Source organism: Platalea leucorodia, assembly GCF_965183815.1.
Source record: "Platalea leucorodia genome assembly, chromosome: Z".
In the NCBI taxonomy this organism is placed as follows: Eukaryota; Metazoa; Chordata; class Aves; order Pelecaniformes; family Threskiornithidae; genus Platalea; species Platalea leucorodia.
Genome location: NC_138858.1, coordinates 32078281 through 32105763, shown reverse-complemented (window position 1 = coordinate 32105763; position 27483 = coordinate 32078281). Strand labels below are relative to the sequence as shown.

The window sequence follows — 27483 nt, the reverse complement described above, 5'->3', positions numbered from 1 at the left end:
GCTAGCTTAATGGCTTCTTCTCTCCTCAGGCCAAATTCTCTGCAGTGCGTAAATCAGCCTCTCTGATTTTTAAATCTCAGGGCATCTCTGAGGAATCTCCAGATACATTTGTATCAGGTGTTTTACACACACAAGCATGCTTATCTCCGGCACGTCAGTGATCTCCAAATATCTCAAGAATACAAGCTTAGGCACAGAAAAAAAAGCAGATCTATGGGTAATCAAAATACAGTTCTTTGTAATAATTTTTAAAATACCAGATTTATCTTAAACTACATTTATTTAGTTAAAAGGGAAGGTTGTTTCAAGCAGAAAGATCTACATTTTCACAGTAGCAACTCATAGCTAGTGATTCCTATTGCCTTTAATGGCAACCAAATGGAAATCTTACCAAAATTATGGGCAGGAATCTGTAGAAAAATGACTTCTCGGTAACTCAACTGCTTTTAAATTACTGTTTTCTCCTTTTTACAAACACATATCTCTATTCCCTGTCATCATGCACAATTTTAAGAGCTGAAATTTCTTCTAGTCATTGCAGACACCGGAGGGAAAGACAGATAACAGCAAATAACTTCACACTAAATAACTACCAGTTCCTAAATGAAGACAACTGCAGCAGCATTATAGCAAAAACTAGTACTGTAAGTGGAAGAACAGGGAGTTACAGATGCTTTTTCTGTTACAGAAGCACCATAAATAGCCACTGGTAATTCTCAAATAAACTAATTATGTATGTCTATTTTTAGATATCAGTTTTCCAGCCAATGGTTTGTTTTTCACTGAGTTGAGTTTTATCAAGTTATTTTAACTTCCTAGTGCCTTGATCTCTTCTGCAAAACAGCTAAAATAACTATGAACTTGACATTGGTAAGACTAATTATCACTGAAAGACATAATATTTCAGGAGATATTCCTTTTGTGGACTTTTTTTATACTAGTGTCTATAGTCTCTTCAATCTTGAGCTATTGCTATTTTCTTGACATTTAGGGGGAGGAAAGTATTTTCTCTCTTACTTACGATTCCCTCTCTACAGAGTGTGATAATCTGGATTTGGATGAAAATATTTTCATTTCATATCTACATTTGAAGATGACAGTACTTCTATCTTCTTAAACAAAGCAAGCAAGCTGTATTTTCTATGATGAAATTATTTTCTGTCTAAACAAAAAGTAGTGACTAGAATCATCTTTCTTCATGTCTGATTTTTCACATTAGCACAGCACAAAAATACATTTATAATTTTAGACAAAACACGCTCCCTTCAAAAGTGAAAATTAAAAAAGCCACTTCTAACTTCAAAATATTTTTTGAGCACAAAAAGATCTCTATTATGCAGGTGTAAACTGAGCCATCAATAGCAAATTATATAAGTGAGGATTATTTTCTTGAAATCAAAGTCTTACAAATAAAAACAATGCTAGACACAGTCTGCGTTCAGCAAAAGTCCAACAAGCAAATTAGGTTTTAAGAGAGACTCAAGATTTCTCCTAACAGTGTAAAGAAAAGGTAAACATTAAGAATTATGCATGCAGCAAACATACTGGTCCTTCCTTAAGAGAAGCAAGTACTTCATCCCACAGTTTCTGGTTCATACAGTCTTCTCTAATCAGCCATTGCTGCTCTTGGGTCAGCTGGAAAGCCTCTCCTTTCCCTCCATCTCCCATCCTCATGGCTTTGGGTGTATTCGTAGGTTCCTCTATGCCTGCTTAAGATTATGACCATCAGATGCAGTAACAACAGTGTTAGTCTGAACTAATAAAAAGGGAAGACAAAACTGTTTCTACAAGGCGAAAACATGGATTACACTCATGAAATGCAGCAATCAAATCCATACTCCAACTCATACTGTTCAGCATTGTTTTAGACTGCAGCACACAGCTGCACAGAAGATCGTTCATTTTTCTACAGAGCTTAAGAGAAAAAAAAACCATAAGAGTAGTAAATGGGATAAGATCCCTACACTGCTACTTAATTACAGAGTATGTGCCTATCAATTGACATTAGTATTCCAAATAACTTCACACTTCCACAAAGTTTTCATGCTACTGGCTTAATAAATGTAACATGACAGACTTTGCTGATGAATGATAAAAAAAGTAAAAAGAAATACCATCATCAATTGTCCTTTTCTGGTTTCCGTTACTCTGGCTGGTTGGCTCCTGTTTCACAGTTTGCTTTTTAACCTTATCCTTCTTCTCCTTACTAGCCATGGCTTCCAAATAACCTTCTGGGTACTAAAATAAAAAAGCATAGACTTAAAACAAAACCCACTGGCATACAGGAATTCCCAAACACCAGCAAGACTAATTTCTAAAAGACTTAAAAACCCTGTGACTGCATATTGAAATAACTACAAAATAATTTTTAAAACCCTACATGATGGAGAAAACATTTAAATTAGTATCTATGAATAAGGAAGTGTAGCCAAGTCAAAGACTCTAATCCAGACCGGATTGTATTAAAAGGAATGTGATATCCACATTTGTGCCCTTACAACTATACAAATCAGTTAGGCAAAGTTGAAGATGATGGTATGCTGTAACATATACCATTGCCTTTCAGAGAAAAGAAACAGTATGTTAATTCTTTCCATCTTTCATGGATTCTGTAATGTCCAAATCCTCATGGGTCAGTTTATTTCTGTGCCTGAAACACACTATCTGTACCAACTCCTCAGTCACATGCAGAGAAAAATACATAAAAATGCACAGGTTTTTCAATTCTCAGACAGACTCAGCTATAACAATAGTCACTTGTAGAAATTCTTTCCAGCCTAAGGATCACAAAACTGGATTCAAACTCTTAATTTTCCAATCCATATATGCAAAGCAATGCACTGCTATGGCAGAAAGCTTCATCCACCATTCCTTCTCCTGTGTCACTATTAAAGGATTCTTTCAGTCTGCAGATCATCTGTAGTGGTTTTTGGCAATAAATCCTGCCACAGTGAAGTACAAGAAAAAAACCAGGGCTTTAATTTAACTGATTTCTATTTCTGGAATTCATTTACTGGAACTGAGAATAAAAACAACTCTGCGAGTCCTGATTCGAACCTGTACGCTCAGACCCAGTTTCTTTGACCGCTCTATTCCTTCTGAAGTCCAAGGTGCAGGCTCAACATCATCTCTCCTCAAAAGATAGCGCCAAACTAAAAATCCACATTTTCCAATTTCTGGCCAATATTTCACCACCTAAAGAAAAATATAAAATTATTGCCATTATTTTATCACAAGCCAAACACATGCATATAGTCATACTTTTAACTGTTCAAGAAGAAATGAGAAGACTAAGCTATACATTGCTATTATACAGCAGCTCTTCCCTCAGGTGTGAAATTTTTGTATTTTTGATAAATACGGTGCTCTTAAAAGGCACATACTTTTATTTCAGATGCTGAGAAGTCACTAAACACACAAAAAGTTAGGATACAGTTGGAAGGAGTAAGGAAATAATTTGATTTCCAGGGATTAATATGACCCAGTAAGCACATACAAAGTAGCTTACATATTCAACTTTATATATCCTGTTATGGATTATGTTCTGTTATCACTGCTCTGAATAATTTCATCTCAGTTCTTTGCAGAATAAGGTAAGGCTAAAAAGCTATCATGCAGAAAAAAGAATTATTTCTTGTAAGTAATAATGAAGAATTTGCAATGTAACACATATGAGTCTTTTTAAAACAGCTGAAGAAAAATGTTATGTTGCACTCAGAAGAAATCAGAATACCTTGTAAATGCCATCGTATCTGTTGCCTTCCTCTGGGGCGTATTTGCTGATCCTCCGTCCTTTTGAACTGCGCACTACTCTGACTGGCTTGCCGGCTCTCCAGTTCTTAGACTCTGCTCCATTTTTGTCATCCAGTGGGGCATCGCAGTTAAGGGCCAATGCCCTAGAAAGAGATTTAAAATCTTCATAAACTAGATTGCTTCACACACCAGATTTTTGAGAATTAATGTAATTGTGTCATATCTATTTCCCATGTCTAGTTATGCTTTATCAAGAAGCATGGAACTTTTCAGTATATTCTTTAACAACTGCAGAACTGATAGAAGCAATGAGATCCATGGTACCATGTATGGTAAGAAAAAAAATGGGAACACAACATATTTAGTTGTCAAGGTTCCAGATAAAAACTCAGCTGATACTGCAAAATAAAACAAACCGATCCTTTTAGATTTAATATTCTTCATTTTTAAAAATAATCCCTTCCTAAATAGCATTGAGGGAATTAAAAGAATATTATAACGAAAGGCAAACTTTCCCTATTGCTATTCCCCATTAACTGCAGATTAGAAGGCTTTTTAAGTGTGTACACAAAAGTAATCAATACGATGAAAAACACTATAGAGAAAAAAGTACATAGTAACCATCCAAAAAACTCTAAGTAACTGAAATCTCTCACATAATACATAAATTGCCTCAGAGTAGGAGTTAAATAATAGTAGCTAACTCAAGGACAAGCAAACACCTTTGTCCACTAACTAGATGAAGACCCTCTTCTATAAACCTGGAGCAAGACAGTATTAATACCTACTAGACCAAATTGCTGTAATGAACAGTATTTCTACTACCACAGCCTGATTTGACCAGGGATTGAAAACCCTTCAGAATCAGATTCAAACCAAACCGTGGACCTCAGAACGGAAGAAATAAAATGGTTTATAAACAGCCATGGTACGAATATAAAACCCACATTGTACAGAACAGTAAGAGACAGGCATACAATGCCAACTTTAAAAATGTCTCTTACATAAAAACAAAACCTAAAAGGAAAATATCTGGACAAGCAAAACCAATACTGATTCAACTACATGGAATCATCATAATCTTCAGTACCAAAGTGCTTGAAAACTGGTATCAAAATCAGTAACTGAGAGCAGTACCTTGTTATATTCTGTGCCCACCAACATCTGCAGAGTTACAAGGCAAGCTTTGCCAGTCAATTTCTCATTTGCTAAGAGCAGAGCAATGCTGAGACTAAGGAGTCTAGCTTTTAATTCTGTTTCCCAGAGCAAGTTTGCTCATTCACTAAATATTCTTGTAAACCTATTGCTTAAACCTACTTCCATCTTCCTTCCCTCCCTGCACTTGTTCACATACGTCCCGTCTCTCCCTCCCTCCCTTTCTCAGCAGCCAAGTCAGGCTTTTCCTCTCTCCCCTCTAAGAACCACCAAAGAGCTTGAAAGAATCCCTCTCCGCTCTGCTTGACAGCAGCACATCATATCTAAAAGCAGACCTGGCAAAGAAAAGGTCTCAGTCAATCTCAGGACCCCACAGGTGTGAAGTGGTCAGCTGCATAAGAGAGATTATGCTCTTAGAAACAGAAAAGGATGGAGAACTCTTTGTTCAGGCAGGCTTTCAGAGGACGTAAAAACACTTTAAGCAGATCTCTTATGCATCTTTTGGACATATATTTTCTTTTTCAAGCACCTGTTTTTAATAAAGCAACACTCTAATTCCTTGCTTTTCATAGAAAACTATGATGGAAAAAAGGGCTAGAAAAATAGGAAAGATTTCTTTAACATGGGAAAATGAACATGCTTTCTTCCTGCTTAAATTTCATAGTTGATTTAACCATTGAAGAAGAAACTTAAAAAGATACACCCAAAATAGAAAACTTCCACCCAAGAATTTTGACAAACTTGTCATTAAATTCAAACAGGGTCCTCCAAAGGAAATTGTTGCACAATTTCAACCAGAGACATGACTACTAGCTGCACCAGCAATATAGCAATGTATTTCAGTGAAGTGCAAGTGTTTCTTTAAATCGACAGAACATAATGCTTGATAAAATGCGTCTTAGCCTCAAAAGGCACCGCTGTTTACAAAAGTAGCATGTACAAGAGTGAATGAATATACCAAATGTTAGTTTTAAATTAAAGCACTACAACCCAGCTCTTTGTTTTGGAATACTTTTAAATTTTATCTTCAAAACTTACCTATTCATGTGTGTTAATGTCTGATCAAATGAATGTTCTCCAATCCTTTTATTGCCAGAAAGATCTCTACCTCCACTCCCAGTGTAAGTGAATTCATCTCCTCGATCCTGTGCAAGAAGATTATCCTTCATTTTAACACTCCAAAGTAAAGCAACTCAATTTAAAAAAAAAGATACTTCACTTGTTCTATTTACTCAGACAGAGAAAAACTATACTCCAAGGCATGGCAAGATGTATTTTCAATTTCAGCATCACTGTCCTTCTACAGTAGTTGTGCCAGCACAAAGCTACTGGTCTAGATGAAACACATTCACCAGAAAATTCTTATTAAAAAATTGCTTGCCTTAAAAAAATTGGACTTTCACATCTTTTAAAAAGCTGGTTTTGGAAAAAAAAAAAAAATTCTAAGGAAGAGAACACGTTCTAGCAAGTGATCACTTGCTCTAGAGCTTTCATTTCATTTACAAGAATATCATGTTTGTAAAATACATAATAAATATCTTGGAGGGATCACTTCAGTTTGTGCAAGGGGCTAAGTGCTAATAAGTACAAACAGCTCTGCCTTACGTACAAAGCAGGCACTGTAATGCAATAATAATCCCAGCTCTTCTGAACTAGTACGAGCTTAAGCTCATTTAGATTCGCATTTTGCAAGCTGACATAATTGTGTAGTATATTTCCTACATGGAATTTTCTTTAAATTGAAAGAAGACTGATCAAATCTTTTACCATGAGCTGTAAAAACAGCCAAAATCTACAAACACATAATTAAAGCCAGTATTACTATTTTATTTAGGAAATACGTCACAGAAATTCATATTACTCCTGGCAAATTCAGGTATTTCTAGAAAGATACAAATATATTTTATACAATATCTCTTTGGAGATGCAAATTTTGGACAAAGCATGAAGCAATAGAAGAGATAACTACTTAATAGGAAAATATTATTTATATGAATTTTCATAGCAAAAATCTGAACATACTTGTACGCAGTAGTAAAATTCAGTCAATTTCTTACCACTATTAAAAGTCTGACATTATTAAGGATCCAGTGCAAGACTGTTACAGATATTTCATAACTGACAACAGCAGAAAAAGAGAAAGTTAGAAAGAGAAATGCTGGTTGAACAAGGCCATAGATTAATTATATAAGTGATGCTTATTTTATTCTGTGTGGGGAAAACCTAACAGAAATTTAGCTGCAGTAGTAGAGTATTTCTCATTCGAAATTTATCTAGACATAATAACAAGCAAGTGCTATGAAGTTAAAAAAATACTCAAAACCTAACAGAGACATGTATAAACTCTGGTATATCCTTTCTTAAAACAGTCTATTTATTCTGCTCAATGAATCTCTAAAAAATAACAGAAATAGAATGATGTTGTACAAGGACAATATATGAAACAACTTCAAAAGAATGAAAGAACAACAAGACAAGAACTATTTGCTAAGAAAGGACATAAAATAAATTGTATAAAATAAGGTATCACAGAATTGAGCTATGTTTATTTTTTCAGTCAAGGCAAACAAATGCACAGATCACATAAAGATGATTGTGATAATAATAATAATAATAATAATATGAATAGGGATGGATCTCCTTGATGAATCAGGCCCATTCAAACAAATTGCATTTTAACACTGAATAAGAAGCTTGTGCCAAGTTCAGAAAACCAGAAAGATGTATCTTGGAAAGTCATGAATTCAGAATGATTTGGGTTTCATAACAAAGAAGAAACTGAACGCATGCTTATTGTGTGGCAGAGTGGGGAAAACTGCTAAGGCAGTTTTTTGATGTACAAGCAGAAATAAACTGAAACTGGAAAGTGATTTTTCCCTCTTTTTAGAACATAATGTTGAGACAAATATTGAAATAACATATTATATATATATTGAAATATATATAAGAATGTAAAAAAACAGAGGAAAACCAGAAACACTGCATATGTGAACAAAATGGAGAAAATTATTTACAAGACAAGACAGGTTCTTGACAAACTGTTTTGTTTATCAACAACTAGGTAGAACAATCTTCATGAGAAGAAAGTACTGAATAGACTTTTTTTTGGCATAACAAACATGAATCAAGGATAAATTGCTACAGACTTTAGCCAAAAAAACTCAAGTGAGAAGGCATAACTGCAACAGTATTCATAATTAACTACTGGAACACACTTCTATGGAAAATGGGTTAAATGTAAAAAGCCTAAAAACATCAAACTTCCAATGTCTTCAGAGAAAGACCGAGTGGTTCTCTGGGTGGTACTCTTTAACCACAGGCAACCAGAAGACATCGTGCTTGAAGAGATAGCATGGATATAAGGCCTATGCATACATGCTCACCTCTTAACAGATTCCACACTTGATAGGTTACATTTGCTTCTCTTTAATTATCCAAGTGTTCTGTGCACAAGTAGGCAAAACTATATGGATTTGGGGGAAACTGGAAATCCAGGGGAAGGAAAATGGAGGAGAAATGGAACAATTATGGAGCATAATTGTTAAAGGTCAAATAACAAGAAGATGTCATCTTTTCACACCCCGCAGGATAAGGAAGGCTCATTTCTGCTCTACTTCCCAGAAGAACTACACTCACTTATTTCACATCAGATATATTTAAAAAAAAAAAAAAAAAAAAAGGATTGCAGGGAACAAAGACACACAGTTCCTAGAACTGCAGGAAAATGACAGATTTTGACACACAGGGTGCTGATCTAGACTGGATGAAGAGAAATGGGGAGGACATTTTAACCTCTGATATGAGAGTAACTCCTAAACAAGGAGAGGAAGAAAGCTCAGGAGAATACGTAAGTGCTTGCAGAGAGAGAAAATCTAGAATGGCAAGAGTAAATGATGCACAGACACAGAGTCCTTAGAGTGGAATAAATGTGGATGAGAATACAGCCCATGACAAGTAGAAGTGAAATGGGGATACTGGTAGTCTAGAGACCTACAGAACCTACTTCCATTGTGGTTATGGTGTTTTACTTTGAAAGTGGAATATGCCAGGAATATTCACACATCTTATTATTTGGGATCTTTCGATAAGTAATGACTCATTAAAACCATTTCTCAATAGCTCTTAGTTCTGAGTTTATCTATAGACAATGCAGGGTCTTCCTACCACCCATAACAATGTTCAACTGATAGCCTGTATGTGACAGGTCAAGGTGGAAATCTTTTTTTTCTCAAGCAGATCAGAAAGCAGAGCTTAAGATACTGATACTGCTCTAAGTTCTGCATTCAACAGTTATAGAAAACATTTCACAAAAGGAATTATTGATGTCTACATTCTACTTTAAGAAACAAAGTAACTGTCAAAAAGGCTCTTAAAACAGTCTTATCTTTTCCCTTCCCTTCTCTTCCTTCTTCCTACCATTTCCCCATTTTCTTACCTTCAAATATGTAATTCTGCCATTTCTCTCCTGCTTTCCACAGCTTAATTCAACTTCCTTGCACCAATACTTTCTTTCAACAGCTAGTAAGACCTTTGTTATTGTCTTCTCTTAATGCCTTCTGTATGTTTCTTTTTCTTATGTTGTCTCCATAAAGGTATTTCTTAACTGTCCTGTTTGTAAAGTTTGATCACATTATAGAGCAAATGAGCTTCAGCCACAGTAGCATTGACCCAGTATCTCCTATTGAGGCATTTGAGTAGAAGATGAGGCCAAAGCTCTAGTACTACAAGCCAGTCAGCCTCAGACATACAACATAAGCAGATGGTCAGTTGTATTAAATCTTACTCTACTATTTCAATGTTGTTACATTATCAGTCATAAATCTAACAAAGAGATAATGGACAAAGAAAAAAGTAAGATTTTGAATTCCACCTAAGCGTTCAACCACGTTATTTCTATGGGTTGCTTTTATGCAGCAGCTGGCAGGGGCATTAGCTACTTCAAGTTACTGGAATATCAGCTATCTCAAGATAGCTGTCAATTATTTTCTCTTTCCATCAATACCTCTGGTATTATGCTCAGATTTCGAAGTCTGGTCCCAACATATACACAAAAATTGCATTTATCAGTTAGTAAAATAGACTATTATGAACACAAACAGATTTTCTAGCTGGGCTTCAACCTTCAGTGTGAACAAAAAAAAAGTCTTACTGGCTTTTTCAACAGAAGAAACACCAAAATTTTATCAGTTCATCAACCCCTCAGTTCATCAGTTTCACCTCAGTAAAATGTGATGAATAAAGCCTAGGTTTTGATTAATACGACAAAGCAAAACAAAAAAGCACTAAGCCTTTTTAAATGAAGTAATTAAATTCAAGACAAATACTAACTATCAGAAAATTACATTTGAAAGGATTTTCTTTCCCTAGTAGTAGAGATACCTGAAACTGAATCATGTCATCATTCATCTCCACTGAAGTCTCACAGGTCTGTACGCATATAAGTGCTGACAGAATTGGTCTATCATCTCCCCAGTTGTCTGATTTATTTTTGATAATTTCATGGTTTAGCACTGCAGTAAAAGGTGCCAATTAAAAAGGAAGGGCTAAATTACATATTTCGTTTATAAATCAACAAAAAAACCCCTTGCATTAAGTGCAGAGCTTGAATATATCATAATTGGTGTTTCTGAGTCTTCCCTGCAACCGCCCTTGACAGAAAGAACCTGACAGTATCGTGGCGTATTCCACCACGATGAAAACATTTAACCATATTAGTGTTAGCCAGTCTGGATCTCTGAACAATAAGACAGCTAGCTTCAAAGCAGGAAACAGCAGACGGTGGTTAACTGGTGATGGAAGTAGGTCAACATTTTGAAAAATAACTCCCAAATGAAAGTACTAGACAACTACTGTATGTGCATCACTTTCTGAGGTTTTTCTTATTCCTTTCAATGTTCAGTGCCAAAATAGTGTATTTCCAGACCTTTAAACTAAACTTTAATATGTAAACAATTCAGGCTACCCAATCTGGATACATTATCTTCTGCTCTGTTTAAAATCAGTTCCGACTTCAAATCAGGTTCACCAAAGATAGAACACACAGAAAGCCTTTTCAGGTCAAAGACCATTTTCTGTAGTGGGAGATTACTTAGGAGATACAATAGGTTTTTGAAACAACATTTTTTAATTACAATTGTCTTTGACTATCTGTTGGAGATCAGTGATTAGTTGTTTTTCTGAGGGCAAAAAATCCTGCAATCTGTATAAGTAATTTAATTAGCCTACTATAATCCTAGTTAAAGCAAGGCAAGGAAAATCTTGCCTGTCTGAAAGACATGCACTTAATATGTGACATTCATTTATCTCTATATATATAATTAGAATTTTTTACTTTCATCCTTCTTTTATTTCCTGTATTTAAATAAATGATTCATATCATAATAATTAATTTTTATAAGTGTTCATGCGAAAAATCTATGAAGTCCAGCAAGAAACTCATGGTTTGACACAACAAAGATAGTATAGTTATGCTGATCCTTCAGAATTTTATGAAGGGAATAGATTGATTATGCTCCATATATTGCACTAATATGACTAATGTCCCTTGAAAATGTATGTATTTCAGAAAGAAAGCATCTCAATATGTTAGGCATTCACAAACAGAAACCAAGGCCTAAGTCCATGACCTAAGGCACTATTCCAGACAGAACATTTCTTGGAAAGCATGAAATATAAAAATGAGTTAAATGGTGCTTTGCCAAACATTGGCAACATTAATTTCTACTTTTTAACCTGCTTTATCATTGTGTCAAATGGGTTCCCCAATGCTTTAGAAAAAAACAGATATGCAAATAAACTTTGGAAAAGCACAGATAGAAGCAGTATAAAGACAGATTCCACACCCCATTATGAAAGAAGCTGACAAATAGGCAGACAAGACTACTTTGACAGATGTAGTACTAGCAGTAAAAAAATGACAAAAAGCATTTGTGTAACAAAAAAGGCTTTTCAAAATGTTAAAGTAATTCTGAATATAATGCAGGTACAGAGGAGACAATGAAGTTCAGAAAATAATGCATGAAAGGTATTTTTTAGTATTAATTAGCATTTTGTATGGACTGATAGCTAACAATATGGAATAAAAGAAAAGATGGAGAGGAGAGCGTTGCAGAATAAGAGCTGTCCTGCAAATCTGAAACACTGGTAAGAAATAAGTATTAAAGCTACTGCCCTACAAATTATGTAAAGTATGTCCTTAGTATTGGAGGTAACAACAGTGGACAAATAACACACCTGAGTGAAACGAAAGATCTTTGGTAGCTATTGTACAGTGAGATACTCAAATTTTTTCACATTACGTTGGAGCTCCAAGCAGGTCCCAAACCAGTAGGGTGCCTAGACCTTGGAAACGTGATGGCTTTTGAAAGCAGCAAGTTCCATGGCACCAAGCATCAGGTTTTCAGCTACATACTCAATCCAGGTGACTTACAATAGAGAGACTCTCAGTGTAATGGCTGTAATGAACTTGTTATTTTGGATTCGTAGTACTATAAAACAGAGGTGGGAAAACCTGAAAGGAACTGTTCCCTTGGTAACATAGTAAGCATGGCATGATAATTCAGAAAATTTATATAGGGTACTACATCTCTTTTGTACCAGGGCTCACACTGGATTGAGATGATGCAGGTAAACACAGCAAACTGGTTAATAAAGCAGCAGGTCATACACACATATCTAGGCAAACTGCTAGTCACAATGGTCTTCAAATATAAACCACTTTGCCTTAGACATGAGGCTCCTATTGCCACTTGATTTGGATTTAAAGCCATTTAACTATGCAATTCACTACAGTACTGGCACTGCACCTTTGGCACTGGTGGAACTGATAAAGTGCTTTCACTGTGCAACGCACGCTAAGCAGAGGTTCTGAAATGCCATATCCTCATCACAGGGCTCAGGCAAACCTAGTGAGCTAAATACTGTTTCTATGCAATTGGACAATTTCAAACAAGTGGCATAACAGTTGTACCTTGGAACCGATTACTCAAACACAAGATTAATGCAAAGACACAGAACATTTAAAATGGACAGCAAGCCATTTCATGAAGTGGTTTGTGAATGCTACGTTCCAGGCACTGAATGGGTTTGGTATAAAATAATCAACGAACCTAAGCAACAGGTATATTTGCCTGGGGTCCCTTTTCAGTCATTAGAGATGCTATTCTCTTTTATACTCTCAGAATCTTTTACAAGAGGATGCGAATGATCACAGAAGATATTATTCTCCCAAGATATTCTGAATCTCAGTTCAGAGATTTCCCGTATGATCCTATATGCAAAAGCACTTAAAGAAGAAACAATCTTTGTTCAGATTAAACTAAGCACACCACACAATTAATTTACCATCTTTACAACACTACCTCAACCTAGCAGAAACATGGATCTTGAAACTTTTGAAAATAAACAGCAGTTTTAACCCTGATACATAAAAACAACGACACAAAATAGGAAGGCAATTTTTCAATGCAAAAGTGAAATTCCTTCAGCTACTTGATTTGATGAACAGACAAATCAAAAAACTTTTATCGTGAACACTATGACTGCACAATTACTGTCAATGTCCAATATCTAGTTTTTAAATGTTAGTCTATTCTGAAATAATTCCTAGATTTTAAATTCCTGAAAGACTTCTCAATTTCTTCACCTAATGTTCCTACTATGGTTACTATCAAGAACAAGACCAGGAGACCAGCGACATTAACATATTCAAGACTCTAAAGCTAACTATTGTAATACTGTATCTTAAATAGGTAAGCCATGTAACTTGTCACTAAATTCAAGGTTAAACTTTTACAAGAGAAAGATTAATGTGCAAACATTTTATACGCATGTAATTAAGAATGAGGTTAAGCTTCATATGCAAAACAATTTCACTCAATGCTCATTTTGTAAACTATGACTGTACCCCTTCTCAATCTTGAGGGCAGATCCTGTACTGACAGAACTCATTACTGACCACTCCAATACATCCAGAACATCTCTACTTGAGCAAAGCTGCAGAAAAGTCTGGGAGTGCAGGACTGTAAGTTTCCAAAGGCACAGCATAAAAATGGCATGACCTGAAAGCTAGACAGTGAATTCTATTTCCTGCAATATATTTTTGCAATTATTTTACCCCGATAGTGAACTGTTAATTTAAAGCCACAAGAGCATTAAGATGGCATATGTCAGCAGTGTGCATAAATAGTGCATAAAGTTTATAAACCTACAGTAAATAGTCTTTCAAAATGTATTTATTTCTCAATTTTGTTGAAAATTACACACAAGTACCTAAGTCATACCACTGAAATTCAAGTAAGAGTCACCTCTCTCTTCTTGTTCTCATACAATAAAGTGACTAGATTTGAGCAGAGGATTTTATCAGAATTTTTATTTAAAAGTTTCATTCCTGGAATGACATACTGTACTTCGGATACTTATAAGTCCAGAATTTGATTTTTCTCTGGAAATTCTGATAGGAGTTTAATTTCAATCTTTTCCAAAAAACAGGGAAAATGAAAGTAAATTGGGAAATAAAATCTGGAATATGAAAAAAGAACTGAAGAAAAACTAATTCCAAAAATGCACCTGGAAAAAAAAAACTTCCCCTTTATATTGTTAGTTTAGGGAACTGAAAAAAGGCTGACATTCATACATGACATTAGGGTATCTTCTGGAATATTTCTCCCCAACTATGACTCTTCAAAATTATATATGTCATCTAGACTATGACAGTACTTAGATGTCCACAAAAAAAGATGATCACATCATCACTTAGGTGAACTGGGAAAGACATGCAAAGGATCCAATTAAGTTTATTAAATATTTTCAATTGAATAATTACAGCAGCAGAAATAAGGGGACATCAGTATCACCACCAAAAAGAAAAAAAAAAGGAGTCTGCAGTATCCCAACATAGCAGGTACAACTACTGTGCAACAGTATTCTTAGGATCCACTGGCTAAGGGTCCGAGATCTTGGGGTGGGGTTGACTCTAAGGATGTAGTACTGTTTTCCCAACACCAAGTACCTCCTCATGTGACTTGTTCAAAAACAGACACAGACTCCTTCAGAGGCAATACTCTGCAGCAGCAGCAGCAGCTGATAGGTGCTGTTGGCGAGGAATACATTACATTCTGATGCTATTTCAGATGCTTATTTCTTTCTCCAGTGCCTTTTTCCTTGTGATTAACAGCTATGCATGTTTTAAAAAATTTGCTTGCTTACTGCTTTATCCTTCACCTGATGCGTGATTCAAAATTCCACCTGATGGAGCAGAACTGCAGGAAGGGATGTACCCTGTGTAAACATTATTTAATTGCAGAGAACAGTAATCTATTCATAAATAGCACCTTTGGGGATCATAATACAAGAAGTAATTCCTAAGTAATTCCTAAGAAGTTCTGAAAGTGCTCATCAGCAGGAGTCAAGAACCTTCAGAACTTCACAGAATCAAGTAACACGTACCTTTTATTCTTGCTTCATTAAAATAAATGTATCACATATTTAGAAACACAAAAAACCCAAAGGAAGAGGCATTTATCTGTCTTGAAAGCAACAAAAATCATGACCAAAGTAGAACATAAAACACTACTTGCATATCATTACACTATCAGATTTTAAATAATACTAAATTCAGACTCCAAAAGTATACTGAAATTTAACTACCCTAAAGAATGTAAAATTCAGCTACAGTTGAGGTATTTTGCTTGAGTGTAAGTATAAGTGTAGGCATTCTTTAAGAAAGATTTGCTTACATATTTCTCCCAAAATACTTAAAACTATTCAGTTTGTTACCAGTAGTAGTTATTTTTTTCACGGTCATATTTGCATTAGTTTTAGAATCAACAACAAAGGTAACTCTATGTTTACAAATATTGATACATTAGAATAGCAAAAACATTGCTTGCATAAATGACATACCACTTCATCTTCAAATCCTCCAGCTAATACAAGTGAATAAGCTCCATCATTACTGCGTCCATGGATTCCACCCACATGTGGTCTGTGAACACCTGCTTCACTCACCTGGCAACAGAAAAAAGCCAGTTTCTAGCATTTTTTTCAACCAACCAGCCATCTACAATCACTTTTAACAATCGACCTTCTGCTTAAAATATTGTACAAGGGTGTCTGTGTAAATACTTAATGTAAGACTGTCACTACAGGTGAGAATGCCACCTGATTTTAAGGAAGAAAAGCCAAAAGTAAGGACACCCAAAAAATGGAAGAACAATGTAGGACAGGGGAGACACTGGAAGATGTAAAGGTACATTTTCTTCTTTGGGAAAAATCTCCACGATTCTTTCCATAAGCAGTATTTAAGACTGTACTCACTGCTATACTCCACTCGCAAAGTCATTCAGAACAATCCAAAGCAGATGGAGATGTACCAGTTTGGTAACATTTTACAATTCTCAACTAAGGCAGATCACAGTGACACTTGTGAAGATCATTATGTCAGGTACTATTAAGGTAACACACTGTAAATGTGACCAACTCAGAGGAATACTATCACACCGCCTAAGGAAACAGAAGAAGCCATTGCAACAACATGTGGATCATAAGCTAGTTCTCCAACCAGGATAACTCTCTAGTAATGAATGTGCCACTAAGCTGCAAACAGACCAGCTGAGAGCTGCAGCTGTACCATAAACTGGCAACATTGTTGAAGTCTGCTGGAACATCTCTCCCACAAAAATTTATTTACTAATTGTTTCAAACTATGAAATTATATTTTAAAAAACCCAAACCCTTTATGAATAAAAAAGGGGCTGCATATTAAATCATGTATTTTCTCAGTACGTGATGCCAAAAATACTATTGACAGAATGAAGGTTTCCAGCAGAAAATCAATTAGGATCCTTCTTCCTACCTTCATATCTGCCTTCAGACCTTGACTTTGCCTGTTTTTCTCATTCTGCCTCTGCTGCTCCCGAACTCCTTGTCCTAACCTACACTTCTAAGCAACTTCCATGAAAATTTACATTCTTCTGCATTGTCTTGTACTTTCTGTGAAAGTCTTGTACTTTCACAATACAATACATCAGATCAAAGGTCCAGCTGGCCAAAAATGCTGTCTCTAACAACAGACAAGAGCTGTGCATAGTATGAAAACTATGCAAGGGCACAATGATGCTTCCTTGCACAATTTCTCAGCACCCAGCTGTCTGTGGCTCAGACTTCCTAAGCTACTTAAAACTTGGATCCATAGTATTCAAGAGAGAAAAGAGTTCACAGTAGTACTGTTTGTCGTATGAACTAATGCTACTTTTTTTTTTTATGACCCCTTTTTGCATTACAAAAGTATATATATTGGTCCTTATCACTTTTTTCATACTGTACATCATTTTATAGCCATCTACACTACACCACATTTTCAACATTCTTCCAGAATGAAAAGTCTTTCCAGTTGAATGAAAACCATTCCATTCCTTTAATCATCCTGATTGTTGTTCATAACATATTTTATTTTCCTAACCCTTCCTTTCACAAAAATTTAACACTTGATTTATTTTTTTGATCACTATTGGGTCTTAAGTTGACATATTTACAAAATTAGCTATTAGAAGATCTCTTTCCTAAATAATAACAAGTAGCTGAAAGCCCATTACAAATTATAGTTAGAACTGTTCCCCACGCCACGTTTACTATCCCCAACAACTTAGCACTCTCACCTAACTTTATCAGCTATTTGCCAGTTTTTCCAGACCATTTATGAGTATGCTGAATAAAAAGGCCTCACTACTGCGCTCCTCTTTCCTGTTGTATCTAACATCCTTTCATTCATTCCTCCCTCCCTTCTTTCATTTCCAGGTTTTATCAATTAAATGTAGGTTTCTGATAGGTGATTCACCCCAAAGATGAACTCTGGTAAGTAATTCATGCCAAGGATGCTCTTCAGATGCTCTCTCAAGAAGCAATACTTAGTCAATTTCCTTCTAGGAAAAGAGAGTTTGTGTCATAAAAAACTACGCAAATCAGAAATAGACTACAGTCTCTAAATTCTCATAGATTTGCTGAGACAAACTCATTTCTCCTACAAAAGTCATATGAGAAACAAAAGTGTAATTTAACTTTCTATGTAGAAAACATTTCAATCTTTTAAAAAAAAGGATAAAGTATTTCATTTGTACCCCAAATTAAATAATTATGTAAAAATGGTAATTGCCTTTTGATGTCAAGTCCACACACATATATATATAAATTAGCATTCTCTGCTTAATTTTCTGACAAAAGCAGTGCTCTAATTCTGTTCCTTTTTCCTACCAGCACTAGAAAGATCTGAAAACTATTAGCTTTTGTGTTACCAATGGAATTCCTAACAAAAAGGTGAAATGATAATTTCAATTATTGTGATTTCAATTACTGAAGAAGTGAAAATAAAACTTGATTTTGAGATTTGGGGTTTGCACAAGTGATTTTAGAAACTCTTCTTGCTTATGAGACTTTACTTAATCTGGAAGCCAACAAAAAGATGACTATTTATTTTAATTCCTTTCACAAAAAAGTTCTTCAAACACAGGAGAGGTCAACGAAATATCCCAAAGAATCAAAATTGAATTTTCCTCTTCAGCAAGTCATTTTGCATCAAAGCACTGGTATGATGAACAGCACAATTCTACATTACAGATTTCATTTGCTTTGTCTAAGACTTGTATTGATGGTAGTGTTGACAATGGACATCAAGGGAAGAAGGGACTGAAAGAACTGGTTTAGGTTTCAACTGCTTCACTGTGATTTCTATTAAGGAGAGAAACTGAAAACTGTTGCTAAGGGGTAAATGTCCGCTGCTAACCATATCAGCCTTAAAACTTGCATGGCCTTCCAAATCCACAGTTCTTCACACAGCACTGGAAGACACCACCATCAGAGGAAAATTGCCTGCTAAGTGTTCTCTTGTACCAATTGAATAATAAAACATCTTTCTTCTCATGAGAAAGCAGGTGATGAAAAGTTCAGAAAACAAATCAGAAGAAGGTTTTGATTCTTGCCTTGCCCTGCCTCAAGCAGTTTAAAAAAACCTGGTTCTATTCTTCCAAATATGACGGAAAACATTCAATTACAATCCTTCACACATGCAAGAGAGAAGGAACTAAGTGATTTTGAAAATAAAGAACTATGTATTTCCCCAACTAAAAACAACAATAAAAAAATCAAAGATAAAACAAAAATCAGTGCTATCAGATAAGGCTGGGGGAAAAGGAAGTAAATAAGTTTGCCGTTTGCCGGACACTTCGAAACCACAGGAAATCAGTACTGGCACAAAATGAAGCTGTCCCATCCTCCCTGCTTTGTTTTTTCCTGCCCCTCTGAGTATTGGCACTGTGCTTATACAACCAAAATTTGAAATGGACTGGGAAAATTAACTCCCCTCCTACCCCAAATGGGATTATTTCTCTGCCAGGTATTTTACGAATCGAATTTACCATACAGCCTAAGAAATATTTGCAACAGAAAATGAGACAGTGCAAGAAAGAGCAAAGGCTGAATGGACAGCTAATTTCAGTAGCAGTACAGTCTTACACTGGTTTAAGCTGTTCATCAGCCTAAAAGAATATTTGGACATCCGATATGTGTGACCAAAAAAACCAACACGGACTCAATTTACAGTGGTATCATCTAAAGTTTCCAAAATCTACAGTCTACATCACCTAAGTGGGATAATCATTTCATGTGAAGTACACTTCAGAAAATACTTGACTCTATCCACTAAGTATCCCACTTCTAGAATTTTAACATGTGGCATTTCTTTATCCTAATGACAACATACTTCTTAAGTTGTATTGTAAAATCAGTATACTGCAATTTTCACTATCAGCATCACTTCCAATATTAGAATCATAATGTATTTGCTTTGCTTAGTCCTGGTGAAAATGGCAATTGTCAATCTAAATTTATTTTAGTGCCCAACCCATTCATCATTATTCTTACTTACTTCAACTACAGCTAAGACTGAAACAACATACCTGAACTCTGAATTTCCAGGTTGTCCCAACAGGAACACCAGGTATAGGTCCATAATGATTTGAAGGAACAATAGTGCATTCCTTAGTACGACCAACACAGGCCATGCCCTAAAAATATATCAGACAAAAAGAATTAGTATTATAATATTGAAGACTATTTGCAAATTCAACGCAGATACCACAAAATCTGATCATTATAACAAACACAGACTTTAAAATGTGTTAACAATTGTTAAAAGGAATGTTAATTAAGTCAAACGTGTTTATGGGTTTGGGGGAGGGATCAGGGGTTGTTTTTCTTTTTGTTTTTACCTCTAGTCACCTTAATAATTCTTCCACTGCTTTAACTGCCAGTAGATGGGGGGCAGGATTAAACATTGTCTTATTGTCTATGCAACCCAGTACTGAATCTTGTGTAGTGCATATATAAGTAGAATTATAGATGTAGCACATACATGAACAATCAGAGCAACAGCTATTTCTAAAATACACTCTACCTTGCCCCAGTCTCTCTGGCTTTCAGTACTGGCAGATGGCATCTTTGCTTTCTTTTTACTCTGTTTGAGCTTTTCTCCAGCCTTTACAACTTCATTAGAATCATTTTTGCAGGAAGGACAATACCTAAAAAAAGGTTTTAGTAAATTCTCAATTACTTCATAATAATGGCAATACATTTCTTGTAGCCAAAATACTGTCAATTTGTTTATCTTGACTGAATATTTCATGCTAGCAAACATATACCAGTCTTAAGCAGCTGAAGCCTATGGCTTAAAAAAAAGAACCCAACATGAAAAAATATCGTCAAATTTTTAAAAAGGGCATTTCAATACCTTTGAAGGTAGAGTGCTAGAGCCAAAACATTTAACTATTATTTCTCACATGGTATGTGAGAGGTCCCAATGTCTCCTGTATTCTCTCTTCATTCTGTCCTCTTTCATTTAGATCATGTAAAGGAGAAGATAGCTGAGATTAGAGTACGCTGCTAACCAGTACTCATGGTTTGTTTCTACGTCCTGCCCACTCTACCCTTATTTTTTGCTTCTAGTGCAATAAATTTCACTGCAGGCAGCTGAATATCAAACAGAGCCGAAGTATCATGTAATGTGTGTAGACACATACACACATACAAACACACATGCATGGACACGCACACTCACTCACTCACACCACAACACTAAAGCCACTTGGAATATAGCGCTGAGACTCATTGCAGCTAAGACAAAGCATCCTGGCAGGAAAGCAAGAGATACTAGTATGCAGTGACTACAGCAGAGAGAGAAAGGGAGTACACTGTTCGTTTTGCTGATTCTAGTAACATTTTTATCCCACTCCAGGAATGCTAATGCAAAGGCAATTGTCCATGTTTCTGGCTGCCATGGGCAGGGTTTGGCCCATATGTCACTAGTGGAGGAAGCCTGACCTACACTAACACTGATAACCTAGTTTAGATAACTACCAATAGTACTACTACTACGACTGTTTTGGATTTAGTAATTAACCTTTGTATGTGGATATGAATAGAAGAATTAATGATTAATGTCCACAGGAATAGATTTCACTATGTCAATAAAGGTGTTGAACAATTAAGACAATGAAGCTATGCAGATAAAAAGAAATTAAAAGTAACACAAGATGCTGAAATTGTCTAACAGTAAGACTTTGAATGATATTACAGCTGTTTAAGAAAAAGTATGTAATGACCAGTTAAGAGAAGGAACATGACATAATGCATAATTCGCAAGGTGAATTAACTATGGCAGTCCCTGCTTCTTGACAGAGTAACCATATTACCTTAATATTTTTCAAACTGAGTTTTGTATGGAATATTAAATACTGTTTCACATATAGAGTCGTTTAATCTCCAGAAGAGAAACTTACCATCCTTTCCCAAACTACAAGCTTAGTCCCTGAAGAGAGTTTCCCAAATTTTACACTATAAAAATACTAAACGGAAATTTTTCCACTTCTAAAACAAAAAAAATCTGTCAAAAAGTTAAGGATCGAACAGCCATGACTCTTTTCTAGTATGCAAGAAGAAGGGAGAACACAGGCCTCCTCTTTCGTAGGAGACACTGCTTTGCCTAGTGCAACTGCACTCCTACATATGACCAAGCACTAAGACTGCACAGGGCTGGCATCACTAAGTATCCCAAAATTAACTGTCATAAGCCAGCTCCATAACAGTACCTCTCCCACCCAGTGACTTCATCCACGGATGCAGCTATCTACTTACATGCATAAATCTTAAGACTCATATTGTTATACAGCAAACAAAAACAAGTTAAGAAGCTTGACAGCCATTTTTCAAGACATTCAAATTATATGAATTAAACTTCTACTATTTGTGGAAACTCATAATTTTTTTGGCCAGAAATGTAAGCGGAAGGGTCTAAAAGAGCACTTAACACATGACCTGAGGGATGCTGTAGACCATGTTGTCAGCCAATTTAATTCTTGTGTGGTTGTCTACAGAGCACCGAATCTTCTCTATGGAAAACAGTCCTGGGGACGTATGCAATGATATTATATATGGCTACACTTTGAAAAAAATTCTATTCTTCAAACTTTCTCTGTAACTCTCTGAAATAGAAGTAGAATAACTCATAAGAATGTTTCATAAGAAGCTTTTGAAAAAGAATGGATGCCAGTGAAGACTAGAACACTAATACCTAATCTGAAAAACCATCTGAAGCACCCAGCAGACCAAGATAATCTTAGCACACTAGCCAAACCAAAGACACACTGATGGCTGGTGAGATTTCAGTATCAGTATCCTGATGTGCCTATCAAACTTTCTGTGTATTTAAGGGTGTAGAAGAAACCAAAGAGAATAAATTGGTTTCAGGGTAGAACAAAAGATTTGGGGGTTTTGTGGGAGGGGGTCACTGACTTGAAGCATATGTATTTTCTTTATCAGAAACTTTCCTGTGACTAGTACTGGAAAACAGATGGACTTGGAGTTGGAGTATTGGATTAGAGCTGGTTCTGAGAGTAAGGGGCAACTGACGAATGGATAGACCAAACACATGTGTACTTCCAGACAGATGGTCTCACTGAATATTTTGAATGAAGGAAGTCAAAAAAGAACTCCTCAGCTGCTATAGCCAAAGGTCAGGTGCAATCAGGTGAGAATACTGCTATGGATTGCAGTCAGTAATAAACCACTTGAGTGTTGAGAATGGTTTCCAACATGTGACATCAACTCACTTATGTTGACAAGTAGTAGGAAGCAAACTGTCATGCACAGAAGACCAGTCTGCCTTGACAGCAGAAAACTTGGGGATAGTTCAGACTAACATGCTGTGTAATAAACACTGCTGAATAAACACTGTAATCATTTTGCATGTGCAAGAAGTGGAAGGCACGCAGACAACATTAAAATAAATGCTATTTTTAGTTCCAATGACCTATACATATTTTTAGTAGGTACTGAAAATATTTTTCAGATAGTGTTTCAAGCCAGCAGAAATTTCATGGGAAAAAAATCAGCTTCCAACAACAGTATCCCTGTGGCCAAATGTACACACTGAGAAACACCTATCAGTGTTAATAGTCTCAATCACTAAATCACACACTGGCATAAACACAGGAGTTCAATAAAAACACAATGCCCCAGAAAACACACAGACCATTAGGCACTGACCAATAAACAAACCTACTATGACATCGACTGTGGTATAGGAGATTGAGTTATTTATTTCCAGAGAATGTTAAAACTTCCAAAGCACAGATTTTTACATAAAATTTAATCACAAGGTCCAAAGAGATTCTATAAAATGTATCTATAGACATCTTAGACATTTATTGATGTCTATGTAATGGAAAACTTTATTTGAATAAAGTTTTATTTATTCCTCATTTATAAAGGATAAGCATCTCATGTAAGTCACAGGCAGGTGCTAAATACAAGCAGTGTAAACTGTAGATAGCTAATAAGGACAAAAAACAGTGCAGAGCCCAAGATAACTTAATGTGCTGCTAATGGGTCCATGCAGATTCAAAATATAATTATCTTGATTTAACAATGCCAGTTAGCTTGGTTTTCCTGCTGGCAGAACCAAGGACAGTAGAAATGAAGAGTAGCAAGGTGGTAGTCCTCCCAGAGCAGGAGAAATGAATAGAGTAGTGGCAAAGAGAAGATACAGGAAGGGCACAGGGGCAGCAACAGGCACAGAGGATGAAGGGAAAGAGAAGGGTAAGCATAAGAGAATTGTTCAAGTAGTGGAACTTGAACAAAATTAAAAGGCTGGGAAACAACCACTGGTGATAAACACAATCAGATCAGATAATATCACAGAAGATCATAATGATCATAATGAATAAAGTGAACATACCAGTTTTGAAACTCCGTAATGGCCATTAAAGGTTACAACTAGTCCTTTGTGAATGATTTAAAAGAATTACCTTGACAGAAAACATAAGGTTTATATAAAAATAGATGGATGAAAACCATAGCAGACTTTAAAAAATTCTTCAGTATTGTCTGTCACGAGGTGCAAATAACAAAAAGGCAGCATGTATAGAATGGCAATATAGATAAGAAAATCATCCTTGTATATTTACCAGTCCTCATCTTCTGGTATCTTGCTTAAGGGGGGGTTCAGGCAGTATATATGATAAGCCATATTACATTCATCACACAGGAGTTGCATGTGAGCATCCTGTTTTCCACCACACAAATAACACGAACAAAACCGGCACTCCTTATCTGGATCAGCCCTACAGTGCTTGCATTCAGGGCCACTTTTTCCTGTCAAAAACAAAGAAAAAGTCAAATGCCATGTATCTTAGAAAAGTGCATTACTGTATCTACAGGAAAAAGTTATTTCTGCACATGAACACTGCCCTCTTGAAAATGCTTTTTTCATACAATGAGGTATTTGACTATCTAGGCTAATGGGATTTCTTCTGCTGTATAAACAAGCAGTAAAAAAAATTACTAACCAGCAGCTTCTCTTATTTTCTCCCCTCCTGTTCCCAACATGCCACTTGCACACTCTCCCTACATATGGAGCCTCTCTAGTTGGAGTCTTCTTAAATAGAGCCAAGAAGAAATTCCAATCAGGTAACTGCTAACAATCAAATAAAGATGACACTACAATTTGGAACAGCTCTCTTCCTCTTAATTAAATTTACAGTTGGATATAATAATTAGTAGTCTGAGACTACAGACAATCCCAAATTACCAGTTGTTTCACAGCAGCGGTTTAGTTTACACACAAAGAAACACTAACTTTCTGTTTCAGCTCACTTGGAAATTTGGACCCACGAACCCCACTATGAAACAAAACCACTGGCACTGATTCCTCAGTCAGGGAAAAAGTGCTTCTATACAAGAGAAAAACATTTAGTAGCCTAAACTAGATATGAAAGAGGAGAGGGAAGAAACACTGAATATTTGTAGCATATATTTGTAACATAATTTACAGGAGAAATGTCTGAAACAAGTAGAAGGTCCAGAGAAATGAGAGAAGACTTCAGAAGATAACTTGATTACAGCCCAAAGAATTCCAACATTAAAAGAAAAAAAAAAAAAAATCATTGATATGTTCTGTGCAAAAGTCATCTAGAAATGCCATGGAAGTGAATTTGAGCTTAAACTAATCTAATACAATAATTAATAGTGTACTTCCAAACTTCTCTGGAAATAGTATTTTATCTGGAAGAAGTAATTGGCTTTGAATCAGAAGACAAGGAAGACTAGAAAGACTATTTGAGAGTTCGAGCTGGAAGCAGGAAGCTGAGATAACAGAAAGAACATTTTTCTTGAAGTTTAGAATGGGCCGCAAATGTTCTTTTGAGTACCATTCTGGAAGAAAAATATAACCACAGGGTATAGAAGTTCAGAAACTGGAACAGCTGGAATACCAATACTTGGGATAAATTTTCTTTAAGTCCATAGGCAAACTATCTGAGGAACTTCTGAACTGTTCGACAATGTCTATTCAAAAGGGCAATTGGCCTAGAAGGACAGTGTGATAAGGACAAACTTATCCCTGTCATAATCTTTGCCAAAAATACCCAAAAGTCATTAGTTGTACAAAAAATAACACTTTCGTTTTCTGGGACAAAACCTTACTGAATATGTCCATGATGTCACAAGCAAGTTCATTAATAAGGAATTTGAAGAGCAGCCCCACTACAAAAATGAAAACAAACAACGCCCGCAAACCCAAAAACCCCTACAGCCCATCGGAGGTATCATGAACACCAGATTCTTCCACAGGTGCTAAGCAGACAGAATATTGGACAAAAAGAGAAAGGCACAAGCAACAAACCGTAATATTTAAGAAAACACTGCCTGTTCCAATGAAAGATTTAACTCTTAGGAAAACACAGAATTTTATTCATACTAGAATTTTTCACAGAAACACAGAAATTTTCATACTAGAAACACAGATTTTTTTTCATACTTCATAGAGGAGTTCTGGATACTTTTACATTTTTCCTAAGCATACTGAGAAGGAAAGGAATGACTAAGGGTTTGAAGAAATCCCAGCCCCTTCCTGCTGAGGAAAAATATGCCCTCCCAACTGAATACACTTTACAGAAAATTTGATCCACATGGATAAGATACCAGTGTAAAATCTCTGTGGAGAGAAACTCCAGACTGAAAGTCTTATAAGAAAGGGGGAATGGAATGCCAAGTATTGTGCTGTATCTGCGGTCTTTCTGGAGGACCTTGGAGAATACTTTTATCTTCAAAGGTGGAAGCAACTAGACTTAGAGAGGGAAGGGGATGGAGTTTTAAGTAACAAAGAATTGTCTCTACACCGATGCATGTAGCGTGGGTAACAAACAGGAAGAACTGGAAGCAACTGCGCAGATGCAAAGCTATGATCTAATCGCTATCACTGAAACTTGGTGGGACAAAACACATGACTGGAGCGCTGCAATCAATGGCTATAAACTGCTCAGGAGGGACAGGCAAGGGAGAAGGGGTGGGCGATTTGCCCGCTATGGACTGACTGCACAGAGCTCTTTGAAAAACAGTGATGAACAGGTTGAGAGCTTGTGGGTGAAAATTAGACACCAAGCCAACAAAGGAAACCTCATGATTGGTGTTTATTACCAGCTACCTGATCAAGGGGAGCCTGTTGACAAAGTGTTCTTACTTCAACTGCAGGAAGCATCACACTCGCAGGCTCTGATCCAGCTGGGAGACTTCAGTCACCCTGACATCTGCTGGAAAAGCAGTATAGCAAACTGTAAGTAGTCCAGGAGACTCTTGGAGAGCACCAAGGATAATTTCTTAATCCAGGTGACAGACAGGGGAAATGAAGTCCTTCCCACTGTAAGAGAAGATCAGGTTCAAGACCATCTGAGGAACCTGAACATACACAAATCCACGGGACCCAATGAGACACATCCCAGGGTCCTGAGGGAATTGGCTGATGTAGTTGCCAAACCACTCTCCATCATATCTGAAAAGTCATGACAACCAGGGAAAGCCCCCAGTGACTGGAGGAAAAGGAATATTGCGCCCTTTTTTAAAAAGGGTAAAAAGGAAGGTCCTGGGAATTATTGACCAGTCAGCCTCACCTCAGTGCCCAGTAAAATCATAGAACAGAGACTCCCAGAAGACATGTCAAAGCATATGGAAGACAGGGAGGTGATTAAAGACAGA

The 27483-nt window shown here is 36.1% G+C and overlaps 1 protein-coding gene across 3 annotated transcripts in view; it reads right to left on the bottom strand.

Annotated features, from left to right (window-relative positions):
- The window catches only part of UHRF2 (ubiquitin like with PHD and ring finger domains 2), a 93890-nt gene that overhangs the window by 2989 nt on the left and 63418 nt on the right, over positions 1-27483 (bottom strand). The window contains exons 6-14 of one of the 3 annotated variants that reach the window (XM_082336437.1): positions 24420-24606; positions 20354-20477; positions 19857-19964; positions 15811-15915; positions 5947-6053; positions 3734-3896; positions 3058-3195; positions 2115-2238; positions 1546-1709 (exon numbers count right to left, since the gene is read on the bottom strand). In XM_082336437.1, the coding sequence (XP_082192563.1) occupies positions 1546-1709; positions 2115-2238; positions 3058-3195; positions 3734-3896; positions 5947-6053; positions 15811-15915; positions 19857-19964; positions 20354-20477; positions 24420-24606 (1220 nt within the window). The remainder of the gene's footprint in view (positions 1-1545; positions 1710-2114; positions 2239-3057; positions 3196-3733; positions 3897-5946; positions 6054-15810; positions 15916-19856; positions 19965-20353; positions 20478-24419; positions 24607-27483) is intronic. The other 2 variants (XM_082336438.1, XM_082336439.1) reach the window with 2 other exon arrangements.